General features: G+C 36.1%; 1 protein-coding gene across 7 annotated transcripts in view; it reads right to left on the bottom strand.

The window, feature by feature from the left end:
* LOC126820413 (papilin) overlaps positions 1-20,169 on the bottom strand; it is a 164,520-nt gene that overhangs the window by 7,074 nt on the left and 137,277 nt on the right. For 6 of the 7 annotated variants that reach the window (XM_050548325.2, XM_050548327.2, XM_050548328.2 and 3 more), the window contains 15 exons: positions 15,423-15,602; positions 14,410-14,595; positions 13,799-13,908; positions 13,337-13,382; positions 12,229-12,405; positions 11,640-11,894; positions 10,839-11,111; positions 9,842-10,132; positions 8,368-8,457; positions 7,670-7,837; positions 6,284-6,862; positions 4,785-4,964; positions 2,681-2,917; positions 2,373-2,502; positions 496-650 (listed from right to left, as the gene is read on the bottom strand). In XM_050548325.2, coding sequence (XP_050404282.2) covers positions 496-650; positions 2,373-2,502; positions 2,681-2,917; positions 4,785-4,964; positions 6,284-6,862; positions 7,670-7,837; positions 8,368-8,457; positions 9,842-10,132; positions 10,839-11,111; positions 11,640-11,894; positions 12,229-12,405; positions 13,337-13,382; positions 13,799-13,908; positions 14,410-14,595; positions 15,423-15,602 — 3,057 coding nt within the window. The remainder of the gene's footprint in view (positions 1-495; positions 651-2,372; positions 2,503-2,680; positions 2,918-4,784; positions 4,965-6,283; positions 6,863-7,669; positions 7,838-8,367; positions 8,458-9,841; positions 10,133-10,838; positions 11,112-11,639; positions 11,895-12,228; positions 12,406-13,336; positions 13,383-13,798; positions 13,909-14,409; positions 14,596-15,422; positions 15,603-20,169) is intronic. The other variant, XM_050548326.2, reaches the window with a different exon arrangement.

Here is a 20,169-nt window from a genome sequence, read left to right as displayed (position 1 = left end):
AGGCATTCCCGTTTTTTTTTTCATAAATACCGGTATTATTCTGCATATATGGCATGGTATGCTACATAATATTTCTTGTTCAATTCTGATAATATTAAAGGGAATGGAAGATTATTGACCGTATTGCCTGAAGTTTACCACAATCTTTAGAGAAGCAATTCTGGTATCTGGCTAAAAAGTACAAACTATTAAGCACCATATATACTAGTTCTACGACTCGATCAGTATTTACAGGCAGTTTCAAAAATGAGCCATGGATCATTAGAGGACTAAGTTAATTATCTATTCCTAGAACATAAAGGGGCCAAGTTACCCATCTATTTATGGATAAGTTACTCATCTATTCCTAGATCAAGAAGGGGCTGGGTTCTCCATCATCCATTCCTAAGTTGTCCATCTATTCCTGGATTGTGAAGGAACATAAAGCCACCCATACCTTTCTGAATCATAAAGGATCAATGATCTTAAAATTTACTGATCAAATTATAAACTTACTTCGAACTTGCAAGACAAAACTTTGTACGAGAGGTACGTTATTTCCTTCTCCAATCTGACAGGAATATTCTCCGTTATCTTCTTCCGTCACAGCATTGATGACCAGCGTACCATTTCTGTAATCTACGAAATTAAGTCCAGTTATAACAGGGAATCTGAAATAAAGAAAACTCAAGCAATTAATAATATACTTTACTGGGTGTGTAACTTTTCTTAAAACATAGATATGACGTCACCCTTTGATGTTTTATGTACACTTTTTGTAAACAACCGTCTATTATTTATAAAACTGTCCATTATCAATTTAAAATAATGGACAAATTCTGGGATAATTTATTCTGAAGATATGTTGCTAAATGAATATTTTGGACTGTCTGTGTATACTTGCATTCATGTGCATGTGCATGTTGTTTTAAGAATTTATCCATTATTTTTTGTGGCTTGTTCTTCTAGAAAACTAAACTAACGCCCCTCAATTGTTCTTTCTATTTACATAATGGACAGTCTTTGGCCATTATCCATCTCAGAGTTGTTTTTTTTTTAAAAAACGAATCAGGTTTAACTCCTAGAAGTTTAACTCTACCATAGCCTAAATTCCATGATATGTATTTTATATCTATCTCTATACTGGAATGAAATCCAAGATCAATATCATTAACAATTGCTCATTTTTAAGCGAAATGACATGAAATGAAATGGCGTTTAACGTCCTACTGTTCTGCTCCGAACTGGGCTAATGAAGACGGGCATACGCCATAAAGTGTGCTACAAGGGAAATTTGACCCTGACAGCGGTACTACGGCCTACTCCTATATCGAATTCCAACTGTCAAGGGATCTTTTATGTGCACGCCAATGTGTACACTGGACCTCGGTTTTTCGTCACATCCGAATGACTAGACAGCTGTCCTTCAAAGGCTCTCCGTCCTGTATCACTGCCAAGTGGGGAATCATGCCGGAAGATCTGGACGAACTTTATCGGCCAATGCAGGGATCGAACACCTGACCTCCAGGCTAGCGAGCCAGCGTCTTACACACTTAGCTGCCGTGACCCCCCCCATTTTGAAAGGTCAAGTATATATTTTGTTCCATCTCACTGTATCTGTATTGTTCTTGAAAACGACAAGAGAATCATTGTTGAAACATAGCTCCGATAAAAATACAGTAATTGTTATCCATAGAATTGTTGTGTTTATTTTTATGTCAATTATTCTAATGAATACACAAAGAATAACAATGCACAAGAGAGAGAGAAATAGAATTGGGGTTTCACATCCACTCAGTCTGATTAAAACACAATTATTTGTTTTTTATAGTTCAAAATCTTGTTTTACTTGTCTTTACCATACTAGGATCCGGAAGAGTTGTTATATAACCTACGTTCTGGTTGATGTGAGGGATTAGCTAATGAAATAGTCTTTTGCAGCGAGTTCTTGGCATGCGATGCACAGAACTGTGGGTATCTCCCTAGAAACATCAACTCTGATTGGTTAATTTTATGTCTGACTCAAAAGCCTCTGATTTGACCCCTGACGCGACCTCCCACTGCAACCGGTCAGATCTTCATGTAGTGGAGGTCATCGAAAGTATTAAAAAACCAAAACGAAATACAGATCTGTAGTTGATCAGATTGACATCCACTCAACACAACCTAGGTTATTTTGGGGAAATCATAATTTCAGTGGGTATTCAACAGTGGTAAGACTGATTACCCAAGCCTGGGACCGAAACCACAACATTTGATTCAATGATAAAATATTTCCATCTAAACTGCATGCACTCGATCACTTGACCCTACCACCTCTCCCCCCACCCCCACCTTAAAATAAAAAATCACAACAATTATTGCTACTGAATGAGAAATGTTGTATAACGAACCTTTGTTTAAACCACTGAACTCGTCCTGGGTTAGTTTCCTGTAACTGACAATTGAACGAAACCCGACGACCGGCACTTGTGAATATTTTATAATTACCATCAGCTTGTCGCTCAATTACATTTGGTTCGTCTGAAATAATAAATTTAGTTTCATTCTTAAAGAAGTCATTTGGTTGGTACTATGTCATAATAAACTAATGCTATTTGTCTACAATTAGCTCCCTTGAGTACAGACACTCGTGGAAAATTAGATTTTTTTCAGAAATATGCAAATTAGTAAATAATATTTGCTAGTTACAATATCTTACCATAACAATTTGTTTTAAGAGTATCTGAAGCAGGAGTTTGACCATCACCACAACAACCAAACGTAGAGTAACGACAATCACCCCGTCTCCTAGATACACCTGGTAACACTGGTTGCCTAGTAACACCTGGTAATATAGGTCTCCTAGTAACGCCTGGTAATATCGGTCTCCTAGTAACGCCTGGTAATATTGGTCTCCTAGTAACATATGGTCGTCTTGTGGTTGTAGTAGTTGGAGCTTAAATAAATAAATTCACAGTAAGATTATTAAAAACACTTGCTTCTTGGATTAACTTATATTGCAATGATTTCTACTGAATTTACACTTCCATTTTTATATGTCTTAGACAAATATAGTAATAATAATTCTACAAGCTAGTCCATTTTATATGAAAGTATTTTTATACTTTGATCAGCAGCAAGGGTTCGTAGGAAGTTGCTCAAACTAAAAAACAACTTCATCTAAAAAACGCTAAAGGTTTTGATAACAAGAGTAATAACTTTCTATAAACTAGTGGCATTAAGTTTATGCCAGTCGGAATAACTTGTTGTCAATAATCAACCTTTAATCACACTAATTGTTAGGCATGCAACATGTATTCGCCCATTACACTGTTGCCTTGATCCACCCCTACATATATGTCATAACAAATTAACCAGCATGCTCCCGTGAATGTTTTAGTATATCGAATTTGGGTCCTGGCCCTAGGCGAATTTAGGCCCAGGTGAATTGGGCCCCTAGCGAATTATTGGGGCCCCGGCCGTATTGGGCCATTGCTGAAATTTTGTGAAGCCGGATATCAAGCTAGTAACATCATAAAATTTAAACAGACATTATTTTGGTAGTCAACTAATTTCAGAAATGAGGTTTTCAAACTTTTATCTGAGAAAATTTGGGAAGTTTTTGATATGGCTCTGCCACATGACTAGCCAAACAAATACAAAAGTTCTCAAAAACCCTGACCTTAAGATTGTTCATAAGATTTTAGTGACAGGGGCAATAACTGCAAATTAAATTGATGCTTAAATCTGAATATCAACAGGGGATCTCCACATGACTAGCCAAACAAATACAAAAGTTCTCGAAAACCCTGAGCTAGAGTGTTCATAAGATTTTAGTGACAGGGGCAATAACTGCAAATTAAATTGATGCTTAAATCTGAATATCAGTAGGGCATCTCCTCATGCTTAGTTGATAATTACCATCAAATTTGAAAAAACAAATTTGTAGAGCATTTACAATTTTTTTTTAGACAGACGGATATGGGTGAAGCATATCTATATTCTACCCACTAATAGCTAGAAAATAAAAAGCATTAAAATTTGTTTGTATTTACAACATCAATAAAATCTTGATGGAGTCAAATATTTAGAACAAAAAAAAAATTGTCTAAGAGGTGGTCAAATGTTTTAGGTGAAGGGCCAAACACAAAGTTTTGAAACAAAGCGAGGGCCAAACAAGGATTATAGGCCCAAGTCAAGTGACATAAATTTAGGCAACTATGTCACTGAGTGACGCTGCAAGCTATAAATAGACCTACAAAGATTATTGATCCTACAGAAAGTAACGTCTGTTTAGAGTTTGGGCCTAACAATAAGCAATTTTGATTTTTTATTTCATTTAAAGATAAAATTACTTATAAATGTTCAGATGTAGTGTAAGGGTCTGGCAGGCCGCATTTGGTAAAGCAGTTCCAGTTGTTCTGATGGACTCATGTTAGCAGGGTTGTTCCGAATAATCAGTTTATTTTGGTTCTAGTTAATTGCAGGATTGTTCCGATGGACTCATGTTAGGGTTGTTCCAATTAAACAGTTTATTTTGGTTCTAGTTAATCGCAGATACCCTAGGTAAAACTAATTGTTACTTAAATTAAGATTGACATAATCCTGGCTTAAAGAATTACAACATTTTTCTTGGTCCTGCCCAATCGCAGATAACTCATCATAAGGACGACATAATCCTAACTTAAAGAATTATTTTTTTTATGATCTTGGCTAACACAAGCTTGCATCACTTGTTCCATCACTGTGCAAATACAAACCAGTGTCATGCATAAGGTCCACTCAACTGTTGCAGCAAGCCAAGTTATTTTAGAGTTATGTACCTTGTGTTGTGGGTGTTAAACACTCAGCCCTACATGCCGCCTGGGTTTCAAAACGATTGGCGTTTCCCCCGCACTGACCATAGTAGAATCTTTCACATCGTTGGCGTTCCGTGTTAAAATACCATAAAATCGTCCAATTACCACACAGACGTCCCCGATCTCTGGCTAACGTACATGTTGCTATAATTTATATTAATAAGTGCTAAAATGAACTACAGGTGAAGAAAATAAAAGAAAATAAAAAATAGTCCTGTTTACGCATAAATATATCTCATTGTGTTATTTAAGTTAAACTCAGTGATAGCCATGAGAACAGTAGCCAATAAAACGCCAGCATCTCTTATAATATTTTAGAACTTGCATCATTGTTGAGAATGTTGCAAAATCTTTCATAATCAATTCAATGTATCTTTGTTAATACTTTTGGATTGCTATTCCTTTTAGAGATTCTATTTTTGCAAGGGATTAAAAATCCTACAAATGATTATCAATGGCTTAACTGCTCCAGCAACTGATGCTTGTATGTGCAACCAGGAAAAACTGGCGCTCCTATATATGTGTAACCAGGAAAAACTGGCATTTCTATATATATATGTAACCAGGAAAAACCTGTCCTCCTATATACGTGTAACCAGGAAAAACTGGCGTTCCTATATATGTATAACCAGGAAAAACTAGCGTTCCTATAAATGTGTAACCATACAATGGGATATAATTTATCGTGAACAAGACTATTGGTGCTTTAAAAGTATTTAAACTACAAATAGCCCAAATTAAAATAATACTAAAAATATAAATAGATTAAAATAATGCATAAACCTGATCATCCACAAGCAGTGTTTAAAATGGCTAGATATATATTTCTTCTCGGTCAAAAAAGATAATTATTGATTTCCTTGAATTTTGTTGGAAGACAATATATCTTTGTCAAAATTTTACGTCCATTACTAAAGCCAGTGACGATCCCGAAATCAATAAAAGAAAATGTAAACAAAATAGAGTAAACAAGCCAACTTCTATTTAATTTTTTGAAATGAATCGAAATAACAAATTATAACACAACAACTGATAAATTGTATTCTGAATAAAAGAGATTTAACTCCTTTAAAACTGAATATTTCATAAATGACAATTTACTAGCTGCCATATTTTATATTGACTTTGCAATGGATCGTCAGGTTTATGCATGAACCCACATATAAAACCACCATTTTAATAATTGTGACAGAAAGTTCTACAACCTATTTCTACCAATACTTGATGACAAAACAAAAAGTGCTACCCGAGTCAAGTGACAAAATAAAGTGCTGCCTAGACCAGATTCATAATCTAATGTTGCATAGACTGAGTGTATAATAAAGTGCTACCGGGTCCAAGTTTTGAATTTAGTGCTGCCTGGACCAGATGTATAATTATGTGCTGCCTGAACCAAGTGTATAATAAAATGTTACCATGACCAAGTGTAAGAAAATACTTCTAAATTAGAAACGAGTATTTACCTAAATTAGATCCTTCAGTTACAACTATTGGTGCCCTTGTGATGGGAGCCCTGGTAACAGGAGTCCTGGTTACTGGAGCCCTGGTTACTGGTGCCCTGGTTACGGGTGCCCTAGTTACAGGTGCCCTGGTTATGGGTGCCCTAGTTACAGGTGCCCTGGTTATGGGAGCTCTAGTGATTGGAGAAACAGTTGTCATCTCACGTTCACATCTTTCACTACATTCTGTTTCCGTAGCAAAACGATTATCATTGCCACCACAACCGGTGTAAATAAATCTTGTACATCTCTCATAGGTCTCCTCGTAATACCACAAGATTTCGTAACCTTTACAGTTTCCTCCATCACGAGACAGACGGCAAACATCCGATCCAGCCTGAGGTCGTGTTCCAGTTCCTGTCTCTGTTCCGGTGTCTCTGCGACCACAGAATCGACTGCAAGCCTCTAATGATTTAAAGTTATTCAGATTGCCATCACAGCCTCCGTATGAAAATGAACGACAATTTCTGGCCGTGACATCATAGAAAAATCTCTCAATATTTGCTCGACATTTACCTCTCTGAGCTGACATTCGACAGATCACTAAAAGTAAAACAAGGATATCAATGAAAATTATGGAATTTAACATCAATTAAAAATAAGACAACTGGTTTATTTTGGAAATCGATTGAAAAGCCCCGCAGAAGAACGATCTAAGTCACTTTTTCAACGAACTCCAGTTAATGGCACCATCTGGTAGCAAATTGTATAAGCTTTCTGTGGAACAATCAATTTCAGGTAAAAACGATCGGAATCATATCGAACCAAGGCCCTTCTGAAATGGCCTCCCGGACAAATACATCCATCGGACCCTTTATTTGACCTGAATTTGGCAGAAAAGTGGAAGTCAGTTGTTGTACTGGTAATTATGATTCGTATTAAACATCATTTTAAAGATGTAATTAAACCCACTCGTGACAAGGACAGCTGTCTAGTCGTTCGGATGGTATGAAAAACCGAGGTCCCATGTACACATCCTACTGTTCTGCTCTGAAGCCATACAGTGTGCTATGAGGGAAATTTTGCCCAAACAGTGGCATTACATCTGAATTCCAACTACCAAGAGACCTTTTACGTGCATGCCAATGTGTACACTGGACCTTGGTGTTTCATCCCATCCGATTGACTGGACAAATGTCCTTGGCAGGCCCTCCGTCCTGCAACACCGACAAGGGGAAACCACATTGAAAAATCCTGATGAACTATTCAAATAAAAATAAGTGCCTACAATTCACACGTTTTAAAGAAAAGACTATAAATGAAATAGGGGCCTATAATTCACACATTTTATAGAAAAGACTATTCTCAGGTAATTTTACCACCTACACCCCGCTCCTGAAAGAAACTTACGTTCAGGTCTACAGTAGTTTTGACAATCTGTTTCTGTTTCAAAATTATTTTCATTAGGTCCACATCCGCCATAGGTAAACTGTTTACATCGTCCGTCTAAATGATCGTAGTGCCATCTAGGAAAGTTAGCATAACAATTACCGCTCTGTGCTGGCTGTAGACACACAACTATAAAACATAAAATATGTTAAGACATTAAAATATTAAAGCAGCTAGACCACTTTAATTTGAAACAGAAATAAAATTGTTTATTTCTTTGTGTTGATTCGTCTCATATCTATAGATCAAACCACTGTTGCGTTGAACTGTTCACATATTTCACCGAACAGAATTCATTAGAAATTACAATATTTTTTTTCAAAAATTGAATATAAAACACTTTACATACATTCATAACATTAATATGTGCTTTTAGAACCATTTTTGTCTATTTCAAGGTTCCAAAAAATAGAGCCATATGCTTTATGATTTAACTAATATTTCAGTAATTAGCTTGCACATAGCGCTCTTTTAGCAGTAGTAGGGGGGAAAACAGAGGACCTGGAAAAGACCGACAAGGTTGGACAGTGGACACTACTTCTTGTCATGTACCAACTGGGAATCGAACCCACACCACTTGATTCAATGACAGACCTTTTGATCTAATTAAGCGTAAGACCACTCTGCCTCCCAACTCTTCAATATTGTACAGTATTTACCTCTAGGATCGGTTGTAGCTGATGTGTTCGTAGGCACAGATATCACAGGTTTCTCTTTCTCTGGTTTTTCAACTTTCTCCTCTACAACTCCTAATAGAATATATCAAATAAAATGTACAGGTCAGAGGTCAAATAATTACCATATAAAGGACTTTAAAGTGCTACCAGCGAATTAGATATGCTGTCACATCTGGCAATAAATTTATCAATAATTTATTATAAAAAAACGATTTCCCCAAGTTTACGTTTCTGCATCATATTTGATGATAGTTTAATATTAGTGCTGGCTATTGCCACTGCAGTCACGATTTGATACGTATTGCGATTCAGGTGCTACAATACAATTAATACCACAATTCATAATCAGGTCAATATTCCCCAAGAAAACAACTTGATAAATAAATAATTGATATTTTTAGTCCTACGGATGTCAGAGAAATAAAACTGTTTTATATGAGGATATTGATGTGGATCAAATTAAGGACCAAAACAATTTAAGAGTGTTTGTGTACCTATGGATAATGTGTGACGTGGATAATTAAGAGTGACAGGTTACTTACTCAAGCGACAATAAAAACCATAAAAAGAATTGCGATACATCGATTCAGCGTCTCGAGATGCGTGAAAAAGTGAATCGCGATACATTGATTCAATGATATATCGTGCCAGCAAAATTCAATATTAGACCAGATCAATTTAATTTTTACTTCTTTTGGCACTTAATAAATAGCCACTTGAGTTTTGGTAAATAGTTAGCCAGAGAGAGAATTTAACTTCCACTTGACACAAACTAGGTCATTTTGGGACTAATATATGCTTCAATTGTATTTAAATAATACGCTTGCACGTAGGGGTCTTTAGCAGTGGGAGGAAACCGGAGGACCTGGATAAAACCTATGCGGTTGGACAGGGGACCCTACTCCTTGTCATGTACAACCAGAGAATCGAAACCACGCCAGTTGATTCAATGACAGACCTTATGATACAACGCACACATGCTAACCATTCTGCCATCCCCCCATCTCCCCACCCCCCACCCCATAATTAGCCAGTCTTATGAATGAAGACAAGTGAAATTGTACATTAAAAGAATTATTTAGCATTTATAAGAGTATTCTTCAGTAATTACTAATTGAACCAGGAAGCGGACATGACATCATCACATCCATCCTGGAACTGTGATGTCATTTTGAGACTAACATATTATTGTTCAATTTCATTTCAATAATGTGCTTGCGCGTAGGGGTCTTTAGCAGTTGGAGTAAACTGGAGAACCTGGAGATAACCCATGAGGTTGGATAGGCGACCTTACTCCTTGTCACGTACAAATGGTGACGCCATGGTACTTAACTCAATGAACAGACCTTTCTGGAAACAGTTACCCAGTCAAGCCAAAAAGGTTTGAGATTCTTGATTCGTCAATATTTATCAATAGTTTTGTATTTTTATATAAATTTTAAAAGTTTTGATTTACCTTGTTGAACATGAACTCGTAGAGATTTCAGATTACCGTGAGGATAACCACGGCAAATATATGTTCCAGCATCCTCTTGTCGTCCATACTGTACCGTTAATTCACTGAGTACACCACGACCGTCTGCCATTCTCTGTGTATTAATAACAAGCTGATCATCATCTCCACGTTTAATCACCTTACGATCTTTGTACCACATGACGTTATAGGTGATGGGGTCGCCACCAGTAGCTCGACATGCTAAACGTAATGCTGTGCCGATCTGAACGTATTCTGTTCCAGTTAATACAACTATGAATAAACAAAAAACAACAACATTAAGTCTTTAGCACTTGGAACGCATGAAACTGCCCATAACACAAGAGAGAAAAATGGGGTTAAATGTAAACTCAACATTTTGGGACTAACATATGGTTGAATTTTATTTCAATAATTTGCTTGCACGTAGGGGTCTTTAGCAGTGGGAGAAAACTGCAGGACCAGGAAAAAAAACAACTGACTGGCGACCCTAACCCTTGTCACGTACAAGCGGGGAATTGAAACCACATCACTTGACAGACAGACCTTATGATCCAACGCACATGTGATAGCCAATCGACCACCCAACCCCCCACTTTTGCAAGTAGAATATGCCAACCCGTATTTTAGCAGTGGGAGAAAACCGGAGGACCAGGAGAAAACCCAATAGGTTGCACAAGCGACACCACCCATGCACTTGCTCTTGAATTCTGGGAGCTGCCTGAGCTCAGTGAGTAAGGCACTGGCTCATTACCCCGGGGGTGTTTGTTGATAAAGTTCCTCAGGATTTTCCAGCTTGATTTCCCTTTGTCAGTGTTGCAGGTTGGAAGGCCTGGCAGGGAAAGTGTTAAGTCATTCAGATGGGCCAGAAAGTCATGCCATTAGTAATATCCAAGTTTCGGTTTAACTTTCTAAATGTCATGTTTTGTAAGAGTTTGAATAACCAGGTCTACTATACATGTTAAAGTTATTTACATACCGGCCGCTTCTCCAGCGTCTACAACTTGGGGTCGAGGAGTTGGGGCGGGTAATGTTGTATAAAATATTGGAGCTACAGTCGTCATCGGAAGTGCCGTCGTCAACGAATAAACATTGCATCGATTCTCACATTCTTCCTGGGTAACAAAATTATTATCGTTTCCAGAGCATCCACCATATTGGAAAATATGACATCGTCCATCTCGTTGATCATAGTAGTATCGATCAATGGACGCTCGACATCGCCCAACGACACGGGGCTGTTGACACGGATCTGTGGAAATATCATAACCAGGATTATAGTAAAATTAACGTTCAAAATATATCTAAAGTATCCTCAAAACAAGGCTCTTGTTTCAGCCACATTTGCTGACAGTGAAATTGATTGGCTGGAGATTGAAAAAACTTACAAGTCAGTCAATTTAAATGCCATCAAATTAGAAATCAAATAATCTAACTTGGAACACAATAAAACCAGTTAAATATATAGTTTTTATGCATACAAAGATCTAAAAATATTTATAAAGATTGGAATAATGCTAAAAGCTGTCACATCCAGTTAAGCAGACGGTCATCTGTTCTAAGAAACACCGCCATATATAAGTCAATGTAGAGCATAAGGGTTTCTCCATAAAGCATCTGGATAAAATCTAATGTTTCTGGTAACAAATATATTTTTCATATTAGTTTGTATGTTTTTGAATGTAAAGTAATGCAATTAGGATCAACAATTGAGAATATAAAATGCCAATGCAGAATTCACCATTCTCATTGAATTTAGAAAACTGAAAGTAGACGTTACCTGATGAAGGAGCTTGTGTTGGTGCTGGTGTTGGTGCTGGTGTTGGAGCTGGTGTTGGGATTGGTCGAGGTCGAGTTCGTGTTTCTCTTTTCATCACACACTCTGACTTACATTCTTGGTCATTCATAAAATTATTATCGTTACCAGCGCATCCACCGTACCAGAATCTCTTGCATCTTTTCTCCTCATCATTATAATACCATCGTATAGTGTTATTACATCGCTCACCATAATCTTTCTTTAGCGTACATACATCTATAGAATCATAAAAAACCATTATATAACCATGGCAACCTATAACTTTAATGTATATACATCAAAAGAATCATAAAAATGAACAAAACCATGGTAACCTGTAACTTTAATGTACAAACATCCACAGAATCATAAAAATAAACAAAACCATGGCAACCTGTAATTTTAATGTGTAAAGTACAATCTGTCTTTAATGTGAATCTATTCACACCCAAAGTAGAGTTTAGTACCCTTTCAGCCCACACCAGGAATAGACACTATGACATTTGGTTCAAGAGTCCAGTTCCCCAACACACGTACCTACCTACAGTTGTGTCATTACTAAAGTACATACCTTCAAGTATTTTAACTGTTTCTTCAACTGTAGGCTGTATTTCTGGTAAATAATCTAAACAACCACGTTTATCTGCACTTAAAGCAGTGGTGACACCATCATTACAGCATCCAAAGAACGTCTCCTCACACGGTTCGTCACCTGATGATACAATCTCACAGCCTTCTTCATTGGGTCCTAAAAGTATACAACATTACTTCAGTGGCTCAGTGGATATTACGCTGGCAAGGGACATCGTATAGTCTTTCTGATAGGACAAAAAACTAAGGTCCTGTGTACACATTGGCATGCACATAAAAGAACCCTTGACAGTTGTAATTTGAAATAAGAGTAGGCCACTATAATTTTTTGTCAACACAAATCTACGATCATCTGGTACTAATTGTTTTTTATCATTACGTATGCAATGCTTGAGTTGTAAATTTTGCCTGGATTTTTTTAATCAGTTTCCAGCTATATATCAAGGGTTCTTTTACATGCAAGCCATTGGGTACATGAGTAGACCTGGGTTATTGTTTCATTCGAACCTTTCTTACATCAAACCTTTCCTTGTCAGATGTGTAGGTTCTTCTCCTCAAAACTGAGAACACTTATCATGTCACCTTAAGTGTGCACTCTCACCCTGAAAGGTAGGACATGCACTTGGAAATGGCTGAAGGTTCTGTTGAACCTGCATCAAGATTCAAAATCAAGGCATAATCAAGTACCCTATTCGCTCCAGTACACTATCCACTTCAGTACTGTATCCGCTACAGTACCATATCCACTACAGTACCGTATCCACTCCTGTACCGTATCCACTCCAGAACCCTATCGCTCCAGTACCCGATTTACTCTGGTACCCTTTCCGCTTAAATACCCTATCTGCTCCAGTACACTATCTGATTCAGTACCCCATTGCTACAGTACCCTATCTGATCCAGTACCCTATCACTCCAGTACCCCATCAACTCCGATACCCTATTCCTCCATTACCCTATCTACTCTGGTACCCTATCTGCTTCAGTACCCTATCGCTCAAGTACCCAATCTGCTTCAGTATCCAAGATGGTACAATATTAGGGCTGAAGTATGCTGTCTACATGAGAAATGATTTGATTATTTTTACCTTGAGCAGCTGTAACACCATCATCACAACAACCATAATCTGATTCCTGAAATAAACCAATACTAATAACTGTATGAAATAAAGACTGACCTGATATAGCATTGACTTTAATTAGTAAAATAAATAAGGAATTCTTCCTACTGTACATAGGATATGTACCAAACTAAGATAGAGCAGCCAAATTATTATAATTTGACATTTTTAATGCATTTTAAGTATTTTACTGGTCCATCTTAGGGTTTGTGGGTTCTTTTATTTGCATGCCAGTGTGTACACAGGACCTCGTTTTTTTTTTTCAATGGTTTTTGCAAGGCCCTCCATACAGCAGAAATGACAAAGGGAAACCACTCCTATGGAAATTTTCTAGTTACCATCAGGATAGAACCTGGGACCTCATGTTTAACTAGCTAGCGCCCAACTTACTGGGCCACCAGTCGATCATGCAATATGGGATAATCTTACCCGACATCCTCTTGTACAGCCTCTATATGAGGGGCCTGTAGCTGCTGTAACACCATCTGGACAACATTTATATATAGAATTTTCACATGCCATTGTTTCAGATACCTCTTCTAAAATTATAAAAATAGAGAATATTTATTAACGATACATTACGGGAGATAAGATAAAGAGTTGGGAGTTCTCGCTATAATAGTTAAAAAATAGATAATGTAAAGGGGATATGCTGAAAAATTTCAGTCAAATTACTTCACTCGGAGCTCAGAAAAACTCATTTTAAAAAGACTGCAGCCTCGACTGTCATTGTTACCACTGGCATGGTTAGCGGGAGCGTCGTGGTCAGTGGGAGTGCCATGGTCAGCGGGAGTGTCAGGAGAAGTGTTGTGGTCAGTGGGATTGTCATGGTCAATGGGAGTGTTGTGGTCAGTGGAAGTGTCATGGTCAGCAGAAAAGGCTCAGTCAATTGGAATGTCAAGTTCAGTGGGAGTGTCATGGCCAGTGCAAGAGTCATGGTCAGTAAAAATGGCCTAGTCAATGGGAGTCTCTTGACCAATGGATGGTTATGTCAATTTTGCCTCTATGAGGGTTGTGTATAATAATTATTATAAAATTACCTTCTACATAGATATAGTTAGAATCAGAACATTTCCGTTCACAGTCGTTACGGCTACGGAAACGATTCTGGTTACCACGACAACCACCATATGTGAACATACGACATTGTTTATGCATGTAGTCATAGTAGTAACGTTGATGTGATGCACGACATGGTCCCATTGAAGCTGGTAATTTACAAATATCTGTAAAAATAAAATAAAACACCAAATACAACATGAGTTATTAGACCAGAGCTGGAAATGAAGTTCACACATAGTTCAACTTATATCCATGGAAACAAAAAACTATAAAACTGTTTAACAGTTCGCAAAAGGAACTATTTCAGTACGGGTAAAAGTTTCACAAAGAAATATTGGATGGTGCTTGCGATCTGCTCCAAAACAACACACACTTGTTGCTCCCACATCAGATTAAATCCAAATTCATACAAAAAACAGAGAAAAATGAAAATGTTGGAAATCTGAAAAGTAAAGGTATTGGTACTTTGCTATTATGCATACAAAGTTTTGGTTTACAGCCATTTTGACCATATTCCATTTATATCATTTGCAAATTTTCAATTCATCATATCCTAGTAAACAATGAATGGAATTGAAATATTTTTGTACTAATATTCCTTTTAGAGATTTAACTTTAACAATACCGTAGTTTTCAAATGATTCAAAATCCCACAAATGATTCAAAATCCCACAAATGATTCAAAATCACGCAAATGACAATCAGACACTGTTAAATAGTAAAAACATCTTAAATTTTAACCAGCACAAAAAAGTTTAAAATAACTACAAATCAGTGTTGCTATTTCAAATTTTTTCTTGTTGGACATTTTTAACAAAAATAAAGTGGCATAACTTATGGTTAGTTAAGCAGATGGATTCAGACCACAATTAAAAAATCATGCTTTAACAAAATATTCAAATCTGTATGTAATAAAAATATTTGCACCTCACTATTTTTCATATTTAATTCCCGTACGATATTCAAAGTTCAGTAATACTGTAGTACAAACCTTCTTCTTGGACATTCATACATGATTCCTCGCATTTCTTCTGATCTACAAATCTATTCTGATTGCCTCCGCAGCCTCCATACCAGAATTGTTTACAGCCACTTGAATCTGTGTCGTAATACCATTGGACGGTAAAATTATGACTACATGAACCTCGATCCTTGGCTAAAGCACATGAAGCTGCAAGTTGAAGATGTTTTACAATTAAAAATACATGTTTGTAATTAAACATAATTGTCTTAAAATGATTTTGTCATTGAAACAATTGTCTTAAAATGTTAAATAATGAAATACAATTGTCTTCAAATGTTAAATAATAAAAACAATTGTCTTTAAGCAGACTATCATGGATTCGATATGTGACATGTGTACATCAAGGCCAAGATGGTGTTTTCAACCTATATATATAATTGTATAAACTACTGTCAAAAGAACACTTTACAAAACATATTCTAAAGATGCATTATTCAAGAGCTTAATCTGCTTATTGCAGGTCTTTCTTTAGGCCTTAAATGTTATATAAATATTAATTGGACATTTATTAACAAGAGCATAATCAACTCTTGATGCTATCGGATACGTGATATTTTAACTAGATTAGAACGCTTCGGACATTTAATGATTTAACTTAAAAATGGGGAATCAATGCTAAGCCCTGAATATACCAGCACCATGATTACAATAAAAACCAAAGATGCTCACATCTTGTCAAAACTACAAACAGTGATAACTTGGCTCAGAATGTACTGGTAATTTGAATGAAATTTTCAAAATATTCATAAATATCATTATCTTTGAACTATTATAGCAAGAACTGCCAGCTCTATATCTAAATCTTACATAATGTATCTTTAAATAAAATTTAAATAAAGAGAATGTTCATTAGGCCCAAAATTTACTATCATCTTTGAGGCCACATCAATTTGATTTCCTGTTCTTTTTTTGAAACACCTGTTAATATTTTCTTTATTATTTCTTCGGGAAGAAGACCAATTTAAAAACCAGAAGTACTTGGCTGTGTTGTTCAAAAGCTCTTATTTTTAAAATTTTTAACTTTGAAATTTTAAAGAAAATATCAAGTAGCTATCTAGAAGAACAAAAAACTCAAATTGGTATAGCCTAAAACATGAATGAAACTTGATGAGTTGGCTGAATATTTCAAAGTTTGGTTTTGTCCTGATCATTCATTAAAATAGTGGATTAGTTCTAGTCGTGTCCTGTAATTACAACAAGACAACCACCACCGAGTCTACGATATCTTATAAATATTTATATACGCTATCATATGCGTACATATTTCCTGTCTTAAAGCCATTATCCACTTCATTACATATTCGTACAATGAAGTGTCGCGACCTTTACAGCTCATAGTTCAGTGACTGACTGACTTGCGATACTGTCACCAATACTGTCACCGTACTCCTGCACGTGTAGTAACATCATATGACTAGTAGATATATACGAAATTTTAATTTCTGCATTTATTTTGGTGGGGTATTTACATGAATCTTGTAAAACACATCAAAATATCAAATTATACACAGTTCACATTTTGTGGGATCCTGTCCTCTTAAAGTAGCTATTTGGTTATTAATTTATAATTGAGAGAGAAATTGGGTTTAACATCCACTAGACACAAACTAGGTCATTTTGGGATTAACATATGGATCAATTTTATTCACTTTAGAAGTGGGAGAAAAGTGGAGGACGCAAAGAGAAACCATCAAGGTTAGACAGGCAACCCTACTCCTTGTCACGTACAAGCGGGGAATCAACACCACATCACTTGACTCAATGACAAACCTTATGATCTAACACACACACACGTTAACCATTCGGCCAACCCAATCCCCACTAATTTATAATAGCTAGTTATATTCAGTATTTTAAAAGAACTGGTAGCAAGAGTGTTATCATTTTAAAAAAAAGAAAAACATGTCCAATCTTTAAATATGATGGCCATCTACAAACTCAATTGAATCTTACAAACCTGAACATTTATCAAATACAACATCTGAAAACTTGTAATTCATAAATATTTTGGATACCAGAATATGGTTTGCTTACAGATTCTGACATTATCTTACAAGTACCAGGCCCCAAGTTCACAAAGCATTCTCAGACTTACGTTAAAAATTTACTCAACTTTCATTCACTGTTTATGAGAAATATCTTTGATCCAGAACACAAAACTTGGCTCATAGTTTCTTACTGATGCATTTTATACATTAAAACAACAAAAGTTTTATAAAGCCCTATATTTAAGTTAAAATAAAGCAAACAATTTTGATTAAATTCTTAACATAAGTCTGAGAATGTTTTGTGAATTCAGGTCCAGAGCTTAAACTTATGAGAATTTCTAAATTTATATGAATATTCAACAATTAGTATGACTTGGTTGGGTGGCTAAATGATTTAATGTGTGCAAGTTAGATCAGAAGGTCTGTCATTGAGTCAAGTGGCTTGGTTTTGGTTCCACGATTGTACGTGACAGGGTTGCCTGTCCAACCTTGTGGATTTTCTCCAGGTCATCTGGCTTCGGTCTCCTCCCACAGGTAAAGACCCCTATGTGCCAAAATGACCTAGTTTGTGCTAAATTGATGTTAAACCCCATCTCTCTCTCTCTCTCTCTCTCTCTCTCTCTCTCTCTCTCTCTCACTGATTTAAAGTCAATTATATCTGTGAATTTAATTTGTAACATATCTTCACTTTTATATCCTTTCTAATATCCTGTACATAAAAATAATTCAACAATATTTTTTCTATTAAATTCTTCACAATTGCTACTTTATTTCAAAATTTTGAAACCAAGCTTTTATCTTTCTGAATTTCAAGCATTTCAAAAGATTTATTTCCTTTCCTTTCAAAACATAAATTATCTCAAACCGACGAAAGACGGCTAAAGTTCAAAAAACAAATGTCGTTTTAATTTCTTGTCATTTTTTAAATTGTTTTATCTTCAACTCAAACTAAACACATCAAGAAAAACAATTCCTAAACTGAAACCAAAAAAACACAGAAATAAATAGAAATTGTCTCGCGTCTGATGTGAAGGGTCTAGAGACTCATCATGCTGATATAGCAGAAAATGAATTACAGAAGAGGCTATGTGATACTGGTAATTTTTGTGAAAATGACATCAGGGAGTTTATATTTTATTGTGTGTGACTGTTACACTACATCAACATAACATGGGTCAAATAATGTTTTGTATTCTGCATGTTCTTTAAAACAACGTTAGAAATGCAATGGGGTTTACAGTTAAAGTCCTACTTTTCTGAACCAAATAGAGAGACAGAGAGAAATGGGGTTTACATCCACTCAACACAAACTAGGTCATTTCGGGACTAACATACGGTTCAATTTTATTTAATAATTCGCTTGCGCGTAGGGATCTTTAGCAGTGGGAGGAAACCGTGGGACCTTGCACCAAATAAAGACAATAATACACTGTGCTGTATGCTTAGGAGAGAATATGTCCCCCCCCCCCCCCATGATTTTGATCGCAACGACAGATTTGCAAGTTTATATCCACATGAATGTCCCGTTCTGAAGGCTATCTAACCACCACCGTGGGTCTCACCACTTTAATTCATCTTCACGATATCCTCCTCCTTAATTTGAGGTAGTCAATTTTACCATATCGTCATCATATTACCCCTAGTTACAGCTTTCATCGAAATAACACTGGTAAACTGTCCCCCCCCCCAAAAAAAAGTTATGACAAATCCACGCCCTTGACCAAGACAGCAGTGTTTTCCTATTCTTTGACGATTTATCCATTTGCTTGAAAAATCTAGAAGATTCTTTACGGCCCATGCCGAGAATCGACCAAAAGACATTCTAGTAATAAGGCAGTCCTGCAACTAGGACTAGAATCCGACTTAAGTTAGGGGAGATAACTTGCCTTATTTGCCATGAATAGCTGAACTTGAAAGGAACTTGGGCTTTGTGAAGACTTTGGACTCAACTCGGTACTAAAGTCATTATGTCACTGACTTGGGACAAAATTTGGACTTGAGGTCCTGTGACTTGGGACTCGACTCCGACTCAAGGTCCTGTGACTTATTCCCACCTCTGTAATATGTTGTTATACTAACAGTTTTTATCCAATCATATTACTTTCCCATAGTTCGTTCTGCTTATCGCAGCTAGAAGAAATCTGATGTTTGACAATATAATTTTTAATTTCTCAAGGTAGTATAAATATGAAACGCATACAGACTAAGTTTTTAAAATATCAATGTCACAGATTATAGTTTTTATGTTTGTAAAGATCTTTAAATTTAACCCAGACACAGGATTATATACTTGACATAGGCCACAAGTAAAAATTTTTTCGTCATGTATGGTGTTCTAATTTCTGAAAATGACACTGGATTAGTGAACACTATAAGATATTTGAAGCGACAGTGTTTCTGAGAACAATTATTGTAATTTACAAAGGAATACTAATCTCTCAAAATGATAAGAGACTAAAAATATAAGGAACCTTTACAGCCAGAATTGAGAAAAGGGAAGCAGTAAATTCTTTTTAATGGCCTAAACTAGTCTAGTCAAAATATGGAGATTGGAGTAAACCGGTTTTTACGAGAGGCCTGAAAGTTGAACGACATTTTAACTTGGGGAGGAGTTTAAAATTAAAATAATAATTGAATAAAACATTTCACAGATGAGTTAATTTAACCTCTCCTTCTCCTGGTGTTTAAATCTGACAATACAAATATATCACCATCTGTTTCTAACA

The sequence above is a fragment of the Patella vulgata genome, chromosome 5, assembly GCF_932274485.2.
Source record: "Patella vulgata chromosome 5, xgPatVulg1.2, whole genome shotgun sequence".
NCBI lineage: Eukaryota > Metazoa > Mollusca > Gastropoda > Patellidae > Patella > Patella vulgata.
Note: the sequence above shows the minus strand (reverse complement) of the source record. Positions and strands in the feature narration are given on the sequence as shown.